This window comes from Neopsephotus bourkii, unplaced genomic scaffold (assembly GCF_033783945.1).
Source record: "Neopsephotus bourkii isolate Nb327-2 ecotype Australia unplaced genomic scaffold, CSIRO-AGI_Nbou_v1 NB_309, whole genome shotgun sequence".
Lineage (NCBI taxonomy): Eukaryota > Metazoa > Chordata > Aves > Psittaciformes > Psittacidae > Neopsephotus > Neopsephotus bourkii.
The window spans coordinates 858,660-871,630 of record NW_026900817.1 but is presented as its reverse complement, the minus strand read 5'-3'; the positions used below and the strand labels follow the sequence as shown (position 1 = coordinate 871,630).

The 12,971-nt window shown below is 58.3% G+C and overlaps 2 protein-coding genes across 2 annotated transcripts in view; one reads left to right on the top strand and one right to left on the bottom strand.

Moving 5' to 3' along the window:
- VDR (vitamin D receptor) overlaps positions 1–2,160 on the bottom strand; it is a 32,990-nt gene extending 30,830 nt beyond the window's left edge. Inside the window, exon 1 of the mRNA XM_061347235.1 lies at positions 2,067–2,160. The gene's annotated coding sequence lies outside the window, so the exon portion shown is untranslated. The remainder of the gene's footprint in view (positions 1–2,066) is intronic.
- Positions 2,161–9,078: 6,918 nt separating this feature from the next.
- On the top strand, positions 9,079–11,971 carry TMEM106C (transmembrane protein 106C). Its single transcript, XM_061347150.1, has 7 exons — positions 9,079–9,363; positions 9,453–9,516; positions 10,013–10,172; positions 10,265–10,405; positions 10,625–10,674; positions 10,967–11,020; positions 11,701–11,971. The coding sequence occupies exons 1-7, from the start codon at positions 9,165–9,167 to the stop codon at positions 11,825–11,827; spliced, it is 795 nt and encodes a 264-aa protein (XP_061203134.1). The 5' UTR covers positions 9,079–9,164; the 3' UTR covers positions 11,828–11,971.
- Positions 11,972–12,971: the final 1,000 nt, after the last annotated feature.

Genomic DNA, 12,971 nt, shown 5'->3' with positions numbered 1-12,971 from the left:
CCCTCCCAGACCCAGCACAGAGACACCACTGCCTCCAAGCAGGATCGACCCCGGGCATTGGATGCTCCACTGTGTGAGCTACAGCAGGTTAAAGATTACTCCCAGCCCGGGACAAGGAGGCAGCCTCCGCCGCAGTTATCCATTACACGGGAGCAGCAGGGAGACGATCCGGTTATTTTGCCATAAATACATCGGGATTTGGGAAGCGAACACCCGTGGATGTCTGACCCCAGGCACATTCCTGCCCGGTGAAGAGCCCGTTTCTGTGCTTTGTGCCTTTGGCATTCCAAGCCCATTGCGAGATCTCACACCCGATCTGCCTGCACACAGGCAGATATCAGGCAGACATCTGCCCGTACCTCCTGCACCTGAGCAACCTTCCTCCTCCTCCTCCGTGTCTATGATGCTGTTCAAGCCATGCAATGCCAGGGGCTCCCAGAGCCGCTCCACCTCAGCCTGGTGCCGGGTTTTATCCCATTGCTCCCAGTTAAACACTTCCACAGAGCCCATCGGCAGCCAGCAGCTTCCAGCCCCATCTCATGGGGTTTGGTTTCAACTGCCTGGTCTGGACACAGCAGAAGGGGTTTTCCTCAGCTCAGCAACCCCAGTCCCTCCCTGCTCCACTCGGGAGCGCTGCTCCGCGGCAGCCTCAGGAGCGAGACCCAGAGGACGGGGCCACCGAGCAGAATAGGACCCAAGCTGGGGGCTGGCACCCTTTAGGAGGGGACACGCGTGGCCCCGAGGTGCCGGGGCTCCTTTAAGCGAGCGCCGGAGGAAGGTGAGTCACTGCCCCGCATGGGAGGAGAGCGCAGAACCCAGAGCTTCTCAGGAAACCCAGCTTCGGAGGAAGCCTCCAGTGCTGAAGCCTCCAGCCCCGGCCCGAACGAGGGGGATAAAGAGGAAGGAGCCGCTCACCCCAGGGAGCGGGCACCTCGGTTCGCCCCGCATCACCCATCCGCAGCCCCCCCCCGGCTCCCTTTGGGTGCTGTGTGCGGTGCAGGGGGGAAAGCAGGACCACGGAGCCCTCCTCATGTAGGAGCTGCAGGAAGAGCCCCGGTACCTTCGTTTCCTTCGCGCTGGGACTCGCAGACACTTCCGACACCGGGATCGCTCCCAAACGGAGGAGAAGCCACTGGGAAGCACAGAGCAGGGCAGTTACTGCCGGCCCCCCCACACTTCCAAAAGTACTCGGTTGGGAGATTAATGATCAGCTTTAAAGTGCCCTTAAGCTTAACCAGGAGCTTCCCTGCACCAGAAACCAGGCTGCGGGCAAGAAACAGGCTGGAAACCCCAACAGCACCCAGGTAACCCCCAGCTTCAGAGCACCCCCCCACAAAGGGTGCGGGGAGATCAGACAGGGACACACAGGGATGGGAGATGGGGCGAAGGGACAGAGGTGATCTCCTGTGATGAGGGATGGAGCTAAAGAGGGGGGCACCCCAAGGTGGGGTATGTGACTGCACCCCCAGCTGCAGGATGAACCCCACTCTGGGCCCAGCAAGGAGGGATCGGACCTGAGACTGGGCAGCATTGGGGGGACCCTGACGTCTCAGAAGAGGGGGCCACCCCACAACTCAGAGGCTGAGGGGGGGGCAGGAATGAACCCAACCCATAGAGAACCCCAGCTTTTAGAGGAGAAACCATTAACAGCCATAAGACTTCCCCCATCTGAGGGGAGACATTGAATGTTACAGGGTCTCACATAGGAACCCCAGCCTGGGGGGACCTACAGAGCATTGGGGTGCCCTTTCTTATAGAGAACCCCCAAACCAGGATGGGGAACACAGAGAGCCCCGTGCCCAGGTGGGACCCAAACCAGGGAGCACTCAGAGCACCGGGGGGGTCCCCAACATCCCCACAGGACCCCCAAACCTCGGCGGAGCTCAGTGGACCCCCACGGAGCCAGGGAGAAGGCACCGGGCACCAGGAGTGACCCAAACCCGGGTCCCCCCGCACGGAGGCACCGAGAGGCTCCCCACGGCTCCAGCCGCCCCCCGACCACCACCGGAGCCGCTGCCTCCATCAGCGGCATCGCCCCCGCGGTTGTCCCAGCCCGGACCCGGTACCTGCGCTCCTGGCCCCGCCGCTCCCCCCGCGCCGCCCGCGGCCGCCTTTTGACGGGAACCGGCCGGCTCCGCGCCCCGCCCCTCCATGGGGCCCCGCCCCCTCCTGACCACGCCTCCTCCCCGCCCCCGCCAATGCCAGCGCGGCACCATCTCGGCTCCCCCCACCAGCACCATATAAGGCTCGCACAGGGCTAAACCCCGCCCATTGCGGGGCGTGGCGGGGGGCTGGCGGGAGAGCCGCACGTGTGTGCCCGCGCCGCGCCGCGGGGCGCTCCCCCGCTGCTCCCCGGCTTCAGGGTCCCCGCATCCCGCCCGGCTCCTGCCCCGCTCCCCCCGCTGCCTCCCGGCCTGGGGTCCGGCCCTTACGGGGCCAGGGCAAACACCACCGGCACAAGGGAGCTCCCCCCTCAGCCCTCTTGGGCCAACTTCTCCCTGCAGCACCGGCCCCCAGCACCTTTGGGTGCCCCCAGCACCTTTGGGTGTCCCCAGCGCGCTGCTCTGGTGCCTCCCCGCAGCCCGGGCACTGCGCAGCTCCATCCCCAGAGCTGTTCGGAGGCTGCTTCCCTTCCACGTTTCCAAGTGATTAAAACCGCCCTGCGGCTCGCCACATCCAGCACCTCGCAGACAAACCCCAGGCTCGTCCCCTTCCTCTCCCATTGTCAGGTGAGCTGCCTCCGCGCACGCCAAAGCCTCCTTCTGATTACAGCCTGGAGACAGCTCCTGTGTTTTCCCAATGCTTAGATCAGATTAAGGGCAGAGGGAGAGCTGATTCATCCATCCCCTGCCTCCAGACTACAGACAGCAGCACCCACCAGGGCCCCAGCGCAGCTCCAAGTGTGCATGACCACGGGTGGGCAGGATCCTGACAGAGTCGTGGCTCTTTGTAGCCAATGGGCTGCTCTGCTTGTCCCCTCAATAGGATGTGCTTCACATCCCAAGCAAGGACTGACCTTGCAGGTCCTTGAACCTGGAACCCACAGGGCTTCTCCCATGGGGTCTGGTGGAATCTAGGACACTGGAACCAGGTCACAGATACCGACCTTGACCACCCAAAGTCCCGTTACCGGTGGTGTGAGTCAACCTTGAGCACAGGGGTTTGGGCTGAGCCGGTTCAGCCGGTGCTGCAACCCCAACCCAAAGCTGCTCCATCCATTGCCTGGGCACGTTACACCCCAATGTGGAAAACTCAGTGTCTTTGGCAGATATTTCCCTTTCCACCCCCAAAACCGCATCTGGGGGGTGGCTGCCAATGGAACAGTGAGGAGTGCTCTGAGCCCCTGTGCGATGCTTTGGGGTTTATCGAGTGCTCCCTAAACCCAATGTCCCCTGAGCAAATGAGCCCCCAACGCAGCCGAGGGCAATCACCGCCCCTGAGCTGCACCCACCGGGTTCAACAGCGCTCATCTGCGTGGGGAAGGTGCTCTGCTAACGGGCTTCAAATTGCCTTAATGAGGCCAATGAGAGAAAACAACGTCTGGGAAGAAATGGGAGCTCATCAAAGGCAATTCCATGGCGCACAAAGCTTTTGGGAGGGTGGGGAGTGGGCTGTGGATGGGGCCGGGGGGGCTTTGAACGGGAGGGGCTGCACAGAACCCATCCCACCACTGCTGATCGTCGCTGCAGCATCAAACACATCCCCAGCCTCACACAGCGGCTGCCCCATTGACCTCACAGTGTCTGGACCGGTGCAATGAGCTCCTGAACCCCATCAAAACTGCTCTGATGCCAAACACACCTTGTGCCATAGCCACAGCTGGGTTTGTGCCCCAAGTATGGGGAAGCACAAGCACCGGATGGAGCAGCCTTAAGGGGAAGGACTTTGGGTGCTGGGTGCAAGAAGCTCCCCACGAGCCGGCTTCAGTGAGTGCTTGAGCCCAGAACCCCCCCCCTGTGTGGGGCTGCAGCCCCAGAGCGTGAGCAGCAGCTCCGGGAGGGGATCCTGCCCCTCTGCTGTGGGAAGGGGAGACCTGAGAGCAGCTCCAGTGCCTAAAGGGGCTGCAGGGAACCTGGAGAGGGGCTGGGACAGGGGATGGAGGGGTGGGATGAGGAGTTTGGGCTTCCAAGTGGAAGAGGGAAGAGTTCAATGGGATATGGGGAAGTTCTTCCCCATGAGGGTGTTGGGATGCTGGAATGGAGAAGCTGTGGCTGCCCCATCCCTGGCAGTGCTCAAGGCCAGGTTGGACACAGGGGCTTGGAGCACCCTGCTCCAGTGGAAGGGGTCCCTGGAGCTGGATTGGAGCTGGAGGAGCTCTAAGGTCTCTTCCAACCCAAACCATCCCACGGTTCTCTGCCAGCTGGGGTGGATGAGGCAGCTCCTGAACTTGAACTCCGTCTGGAAGCATCCCTCCGCATTCCCTGATCCATGCAGGAATGGGACAGCACAAACACAACTGGGCTGGAAGCCCCTTTGCAGCCACCGGCTTCAGCAGCGCAGCTCCCTCATCCGGCTCCCCCCGGGATCAGCCGTTCCCCATCCCGCCCCCCGGGAGCCGCCGTTCCCCATCCCGCACCCCTGGAGCAGCCATTCCCCATCCCGCACCTCGGGATCAGCCATTCCCCATCCCGCTCCCCTGGGAGCAGCCATTCCCCATCCCGCACCCCGGGATCAGCCGTTCCCCATCCCGCACCCCGGGATCAGCCATTCCCCATCCCGCACCCCGGGATCAGCCATTCCCCATCCCGCACCCCGGGAGCAGCCATTCCCCATCCCGCACCCCGGGATCAGCCATTCCCCATCCCGCACCCCGGGATCAGCCATTCCCCATCCCGTTCCCTCGGGATCAGCCGTTCCCCATCCCGCACCCCGGGATCAGCCATTCCCCATCCCGCACCCCGGGATCAGCCGTTCCCCATCCCGCACCTCGGGATCAGCCATTCCCCATCCCGCACCCTGGGATCAGCCATTCCCCATCCCGCACCCCGGTAGCAGCCATTCCCCATCCCGCACCCCTGTAGCACCCATTCCCCATCCCGCACCCCGGGATCAGCCATTCCCCATCCCGCACGCCGGGATCAGCCATTTCCCATCCCGCTCCCCGGGAGCCGCCGTTCCCCATCCCGCACCCCTGTAGCACCCGTTCCCCATCCCGCACCCCGGGAGCCGCCGTTCCCCATCCCGCACCCCCGGCTCGGATCCGGCTCTCCCGGCGCTGACTCAGGCTCTTGCTCCACATCCTCAGGAGCGCAGGGTTCTGGAGAAACGGTTGCAAAACGCGCCCGCGGCTCCGTCCCCCCCCATTCCCACCCCTCCTGCAGCCTGGGGCGGGGAGAACGGGCTTAAAACGGGAAGGAAAGGGGTAGATCCCAGGACACAGCAAAAGGACCCGTTGGGAGGCGGCTGCCGGGGTGGTCTCTGGGGGGCAGTGATTGACGCCGGGTCCTGCACATGGGACACAACAACCCCAGGGAATGCTCCCAGGCTTGGGGAAGAGCGGCTGGAAACTGCCCATGGAAAAGGATCGGGATGGATGGAGCTGAGCAGGAGCAGCTTGTGCCCAGGGAGCCCCCAGCATCCTGGCCTGGCCCAGCACCAGTGCGGTGTTAAAAGGTATCTAAAAGGCGTGTAGATGTGGCAGTTGGGTACATGGGGTGGTGGTGGCCTTGGCAGCGCTGGGAATGGTTGGAATGGATGTTAAAGCTCTTTTCCATTTGGGTTGATTCCATGGCTCCATGGTTCTATGGTTCCCCTGCTTTGGGGATTCTTTGTTGTCTAATATAGGGTTGAGCTCACCCTACAGCCCACCCCTGTGGGCTCAGTGTGGGTTTCCCCCTCCCCATCTCCCCTCAGCATCCATGCAGTGTCCATCCTCATGGCTCAGTCCTGCTCCCAGGCTCTTCAATCCCCATCCCAGGCAGAGCAGGAGGTTCCCAGCCCACAGTGAGATGGGAAAGGTGAGCAGGAAGCCTCCGTTCCTTGGCATTTTGCTGCTGGGAAGGAGGAGAACAAATGATCCACAAGGCAGAAGAAATGATCCATGAAGTTTCCATCGGCACTGCGCTGGAAAGCAGCTCCAGGGAATATCCAGTTTTGCCATAAACTTCATTTTGGTGCTTTGGGTCACTTGGAGGGGCAGGAATTCCGTTTCCCACCAGCTCTGCTTCTTATTGCAAAGGGAAAACACCCCCAGCGATTGTACAGGAGTGAGTTATGGAATTAACATTGTTCCAAGTGGATTGGTTTTGCTTCCTTCAGTCCCAGAGCCGATGGGATGGGGGTGATGGGAGAAAAGGGGTTTGGGAGGATTGGGGCTTTTCCCATCAGTTTTCCACATCTTGGCTGTTTCCAGAGGGAAATGGGAGGGATTTTGCCTTTTCCCACCGTTTTTCCCATCCCTGGCTGTTTCTGGGGTGGAAATTGGAGGGATTTGGGCTTTTCCCATCACTATTTTCCATGCTGGGATGCAGAGCCAGGGGTCGGGTGCTGGGACCCCTCAAGGGACCCCCCCAGCAGCTCCGTGTTTGGGTAGGCTGCAGCAAAGGACAGCTTCACACGTGTGTGCACGGCATCACATACATGTGCATGGCATCACATACATGTGCACGGCATCACATACGTGTGCATTGCATCACATATGTGTGCACAGCATCACATACGTGCAAGGCATCACATACATATGCATGGCATCACATACATGTGCACAGCCTCACATATGTGTGCACGGCATCACATGCATGTGCACAGCATCACATAGGTGTGCATGCCATCATGTGTGCACAGCATCACATACGTGTGCAAGACATCACATACATGTGCACAGCACCACATACGTGTGCATGGCATCACATATGAGTGCACAGCCTCACATATGTGCACACGACATCACATACATGTGCATGGCATCACATATAGCGTATGGCGCTGTCTATAACAGTACCTATACCAGCATCTATAGTGGTGCCTATAGCGGTACCTATAGGCGGTGCCTATACCGGAGCCTATAGAGCTGTCTATACCGGTGCTTAGGCCAGTGGTTATAGAGCTGTCTATACCACTGCCTATAACAGTGCCTATACTGCTGCCTATACTGGTGTCTATACCAGTGCCTATACCACTGTCCATAGCAGTGCATATAATGGTGCCTATAGCGCTGTCTATACAAATGTCTATACTGGTGCATATGGTGCTGTCTATAACGGTACCTATACTGGTGTCTATAGCAGTGCCTGTAGCGGTGCCTATACTGCTGTCTATACCAGTGTCTATACCAGTGCCTATACCACTGTCCATATCAGTGCATATAATGGTGCCTATAGCGCTGTCTATACCAATGTCTATACTGGCGCATATGGTGCTGTCTATAATGGTACCTATACTGGTGTCTATAGCAGTGCCTATAGCAGTACCTATACCGGTGTCAATACTGGTGCCTATAGCGTTACCTATACTGGTGTCTATACTGGTGCCTATAGCAGTACCTATAAGCGGTGCCTATACTGCTGTTTATACCGGTGTCTATCCTGGTGCCTATAGCGCTGTCTATACCGGTGTCTATACTGGTGCCTACAGCGGTACCTATAATCAGTGCCTATAGAGGTATCTATACCAGTGTTTATACTGGTGCCTACAGCGGTACCTATAATCAGTGCCTATAGAGGTATCTATACCGGTGTTTATACTGGTGCCTACAGTGGTACCTATAAGCGCTGCCTATACCGCTGTCTATACCGGTGCCTATAGCGGTACCTATACCGGTATCTATACTGGTGCCTATAGCGGTACCTATAAGCAGTGCCTACACCAGTGCAAATAGCAGTACCTATAGCGCTGTCTATACCGGTGCCTATAGCGGTACCTATACTGGTGTCTATGCTGGTGCCTACAGCGGTACCTATAAGCGGTTCCTATAGAGCTGCCTACACCGCCGCTTTTCTCCCACCGCGCACGCGCACATTTCCCGCGAGCAGCCCCGCGCCGACGCACGCGCGGGAAAGCGCTGCGCGCGCCCTGCAGTACGCATGCGCACGAGGACACGCCCGTCTCCTCCCTCCCACACCCGTCCCCGCCCACAGTCGAGCGGACACCGCCGCGTGGCTGCGACGCATGCGCGATACAAACCACGCCCCCAAAAGGCGTGCGGCGGCCGTTACCTCCCAGCTGTTGTTGTGCGCATGCGCAGTGGGAAACGCGGCACGGCCGTGGCTTTCCCCGCCCACTTCCCCATCCGAGGGTGGGGCAGCCCCGCGGTGACGAAAACTCTGATTGGGAGGGGCGCCAGAGGGGGCGTGGTTTATGTAGACCACGCCTTTCCTTCCGCCCTGCCCTGCGTGCTGCGGCCAATGGGCGTGGCTACGGCTTGGCTCCGCCCACCGCCGCCTGAGGCGTTGTCATAGCGACCACGCCTGCGCCGTTAGACGGAAGTGGTTGCGTTGAGTGAGGGGTCGCGGTGCGCCGGGGGATGGGGGGGGCTTCGGGGGGTCCATGGCGGGTTTCGGGGGGTCCGGGCTGTGAGGGGTGAATTTGGGGGTGTCCGTGTGGGGGTTTTGGGGGGCAGGGCCTTGTGGGGGGATTTTGGGGGCAACATTCCTTTATGGGGGGGGGTGTGTTCAGGCTTTGAGGGGTGGTTTTGGGGGTGTCCGTGTGGGGGTTTTGGGGAAAGGGCCTTGTGGGGAGGGGGTTTGGGGGCAGCATTCCTTCATGGGGGGGGGGGTGTTCCGGCGTTGGGGGTGTCCTAAAGGAGTGTCCCTCATGGGGAGTAGGGGGTCAGGTCCCTGTGGGATGTGTATACCTTCTGTATACCCCCCTTTGGGGGTAGCATTCCTCTTTGAGGGGGGTATGAGGGGGCTCTGTTAGGGGCTGTGTGTGAGGGAGGGGGGTGTTGGGGGCCATGCGTCTCGTTTTGGGGCTGGGGACGTCCAAGAGGGCACGGCTCTGCTCTGAGGGGTGCGAGTCTGTCAGGAGGGGCTTTGAGTCCCCTCAAGGCCTCCCTGTGTGGGGCGCTGTGGAGCTCAGCCCACTGCGGTGGGTGTCTCTATGGGGGTGTTGGGATGGGGGGGGTGTTCTCTATAGGGTTTACTTCTTGGCCTGAAGCAGGCTGAACGCCATTGAATAACCAGGGCTGCTCCTGCTGCCCCTGTCACAGGTTTCCTGCAGCGGCTGCCATGGGCTCTGTGCTTTCCTTCCCTGCTGCCAACACCGCCTTGGGGCAGAGGAGGAAGTCAGAGGAGGAGGAGGAGGAGGAGGACTTGCTCGATAGCTGGGACCGCGAGGAGGACATTGCCAAGTTCGCCTATGTGGAGTTCACGGGTCAGGACAGCATCACCTGCCCCACGTGCCAGGGCACTGGCTGCATCCCCACACGTGAGGGGCTGAAATACAAACAGAGAACATTCCCTATGGATGTGTGTGTGTGCACAGGGAATCGATCACATGTTCCTTTTGCCTTCCAGAGCAGGTAAATGAGCTGGTGGCTCTGATACCCTACAGTGACCAGCGGCTGCGTCCCCAGAGAACGTAAGTGTGCAGTAAAGACTCACGGCATCTTTGCAAGGAGCAGACAGGGCTCTTCTGTGGGTCAGTGCTTCACCTGCTCTGCAGCCTCTCCTTCAGCCAGTGGCTTGTTTTCATCCGAGCCAACAGATGCAGTTTAAAGGGTAACTTGAAATGCTTCCTGTGAAATCCCACTGCGAGGTGGATGTGGAAACAATGATCTTATTCACACGCTCTGTCCTGCGCCTGTTACCGCAGCTTGCAGAAAGAAGCTGCCTCCCCGGCAGCAAAAACAGGAGACTGAAAACGCTGTGGGGGCAAAACTGAATCTTTGGTTACTCATTACCAAAAACCACCCTGCTCTGAGCAATTTCAGGTAGCAAAAACCCCAGAGCAGCGCTTGTGGGGCTCCCCCATAGAAGAGCACGTCTGTGGTGGTTGCTGCTTGGGTTGAGTTTCAGATGCGAAGGCTCCTGTGGTGTTGAGGTGAAGGAGCTGACCCCTTCCCTGCCTCTTCCAGGAAGCTCTATGTCCTGCTGTCCGTGCTGCTCTGCCTCCTCATCTCGGGGCTGGTGGTTTTCTTCCTGTTCCCACACTCCATCCTGGTGGATGACGATGGGATCAAAGTGGTTCAGGTCTGGTTCGACAAGAAGAACTCCATCGTCATTCTCGCCATCACGGTAAGGTGCTGGCGTGTGTTTCTTCCCAAGGGAATAAACTCCCTGCTGAGCTGCCAGGAGGCTCCCTGTGTCCCCTCCTCCCTTCCACCCAGGCCACCTTACGCATCAGGAACTCCAACTTCTACTCAGTGACAGTGACCAGCCTCACTACTCAGGTGCAGTACATGAACACCGTGGTGGGGACCCAGCAGATCAGCAACGTCTCCAGCATCCAGCCACTGAGCGACAAACTGGTATTCACCTTTCCTTGCTTCATTGGGTGATGCTTTTATTGCCTAAAACCTGTAGGTAACATGGTGGTGGTCTGTCTATACCTTAAATCTTTGCCTGGCAAAGTAATCTTATGGTTAGAGTAGCTTTGTGCACCCCAGATAAAGGCAACAGCAAGTAGGAAAGACTCCAGAAAGGGTGGATTTAGGCATGTGAACGTGGTTTTCTTTCCTCTTTTGCAGGTGAATTTCACTGTGAAGGCGGAGCTGCGTGGTCCCTTCTCCTATGTGTAGTAAGGATTTACTACTCATTGTATAGAGCTGGGGAGGAGGGCAGGTTTAGGGTGCTTTCATTAGAATTAACTCTGGAAATGACTTGGTTTGTGCTAATTTCTTGGAAGGTGACTGTTTGCTAGAAATGACTTGGAGGTCTTTGTGGGATGCTGCAGCAGGGTTTGTCTTGGCCCAGGTCTTGAGCTGAGTTGGCACCAAAGGGAGAATCCCAGCAGATACTGAGAAACGCGAGTGTCTCCGCCGCACTGCTTAGCCCACACTGACCTGGTTCTGTGGTTTGCTCTCTTCCAGTTTCTCTTGCACGTTTCCCAAGGCCAAGGTGCACAACGTCCTGATCTTCATGAGGTGCGTGGTGCTCTGCTCAGCTCCTGACTCAAAAGGGAATTGCTGCTGCAGCAGATCTAGGGGACCTCTTGGCAGCCCCCCCAGCCTGGTTCAGTGGCAGCTTTTAGTTCAGGCCACTTGACAAGGTTGGGTGAAATGTGAGATGGAAAGGAGAAGACACCAGCTCAGTTCACACTGAGCCTTCACATGAGGATGTTGTGCTTGCCGGCCTGTCCTCTGCAGCGAGAAACCTTGAGGAACAGAAACTGAGAGGAGCTGTGATGAGTGTTCAGTGTCCAGCTCTGGGGCAGCAGCACCAGAGGGATGTGGAGCTGTTGGAGCAAGGCCATGGGGATGCTGCGAGGGCTGGAGCAGCTCTGCTCTGGAGCCAGGCTGAGAGAGCTGGGCTGGGGCAGCCTGGAGAAGAGAAGGCTCCTGAAGGGGAGATCTTAGAGCAGCTCCAGTGCCTAAAGGGGCTGCAGGGAACCTGGAGAGGACCTTGGGACAAGGGATGGAGGGACAGGGCAAGGGACACCTTCCAGTAGGACAACCTGTTCTAGGGGAAGGTGTCCCTACCTGTGGCAGGGAGTCGGGACTGGATGAGCTCTAAGGTCTCTCCCAACCCATCCCTGTTTGGGGCTCTATGAGTGTGAACCTGCTGGGGCTGTTATTGAGGCAGAGGTGTTGCTCTCTCCCCCCAGGACGTGGGTGAAGCTCTCGTACATCGGGCACGTGTCGCAGAGCACTCTGGAGCGGTACCGCTACGTCGACTGCAGCACCAACTTCACAGCCAGCCAGGACCTGCTTCTGCTCCCCCCCTCTGCCTGAGGCCCGGCTGAGGCAGCCCCGAGTGGATGCTGGTGCAGATGGATTTCTAGAAGGGACCAGGACCTTCCCAATGGAAGCAGAGGGATCACACGTGACTTTGGTGGGAGATGCCCGAAAGCTTTATGTCCCTTTCATGCTCTTCCACATGCACTTCTGGCTGGGCCGTGAAACTCTCTTGGGGTGTTTTCCCAGCCCCAGGGTCCTGCCTTTCTGTTTGGTTATGGAGAACTAGTTTTTGGTAGGAAAACTGGACTTGCAGGCGTTGGGGGCTGAAGTTCCCAAAGATTTAGAGTTGATTTTTTGCAGTTCTCAAAGCTTTGCACTGTGTCACATCCCTCAGGGTGCACAAATCAGTTCTGTGCAGTTAATTTATCCTGCTTTTGTTCAGCAGCAGCGTCTCCCTGTCTTGATCCAAAGCAAACCTTGATAACAAAGGGATAGTTCCCATAAGGAATGTGCAGATAAAGCTTCCACCTCCCTAACTTGTGCTAGGAGGAGGCAAAGGCACCTTTTGAAACGCATTCTTTCTGTTTGCCACCTGCAGCAAACACAGCCCCAAACCACCCAAATAAAGGTGCTGAGTAAATGTGGGGCTGGGGGAGGCTCCGTGTGAATTCCACCTTCCTCCTCCTTTGGACCTTCCTCTCCCCACACTGGGCAGCCGCAGGGTCTCTGGGGTCCCACAGCTCGGTGTCACTTTGTGCTCGTGCCTGACACAGTCAAGTCTGGGTTTAAACCGGTTTCATGGGGGTTTGATGTTTCAAAGGGTTCACTCCAGGGGCTGTTCCCAAGGGATGGCATCAGCTGTGTTCTTAAAGCAGATAAACCCCCAAGCTCAGCCCAACCTGTGCTGTTTGCAGCTTGGAGCCTTTCATCCCTTTGTGGGTCCTCTGGAATTCGATGCCTGCCTGCACCCACCCTGTCCTTGATGGGAGGAGGTGGTGTGAGCCCGGGTGGGGCTGAGGGCAGTGCTCAATGAAGGATGCTTTATTTAGTGGGAATGTGAAATCAAACCACACGGTGCCTGTTCTAGGAAGTGGCATTTCTGCCTCCTGAGGTTTCTAGAAGTGAGTTCACTCATTAAAGCAGAGCTGGATGTTACAAAGAGCTGTTTGTGACTGTGCAGCCTCCTTTGTTAGGGGAA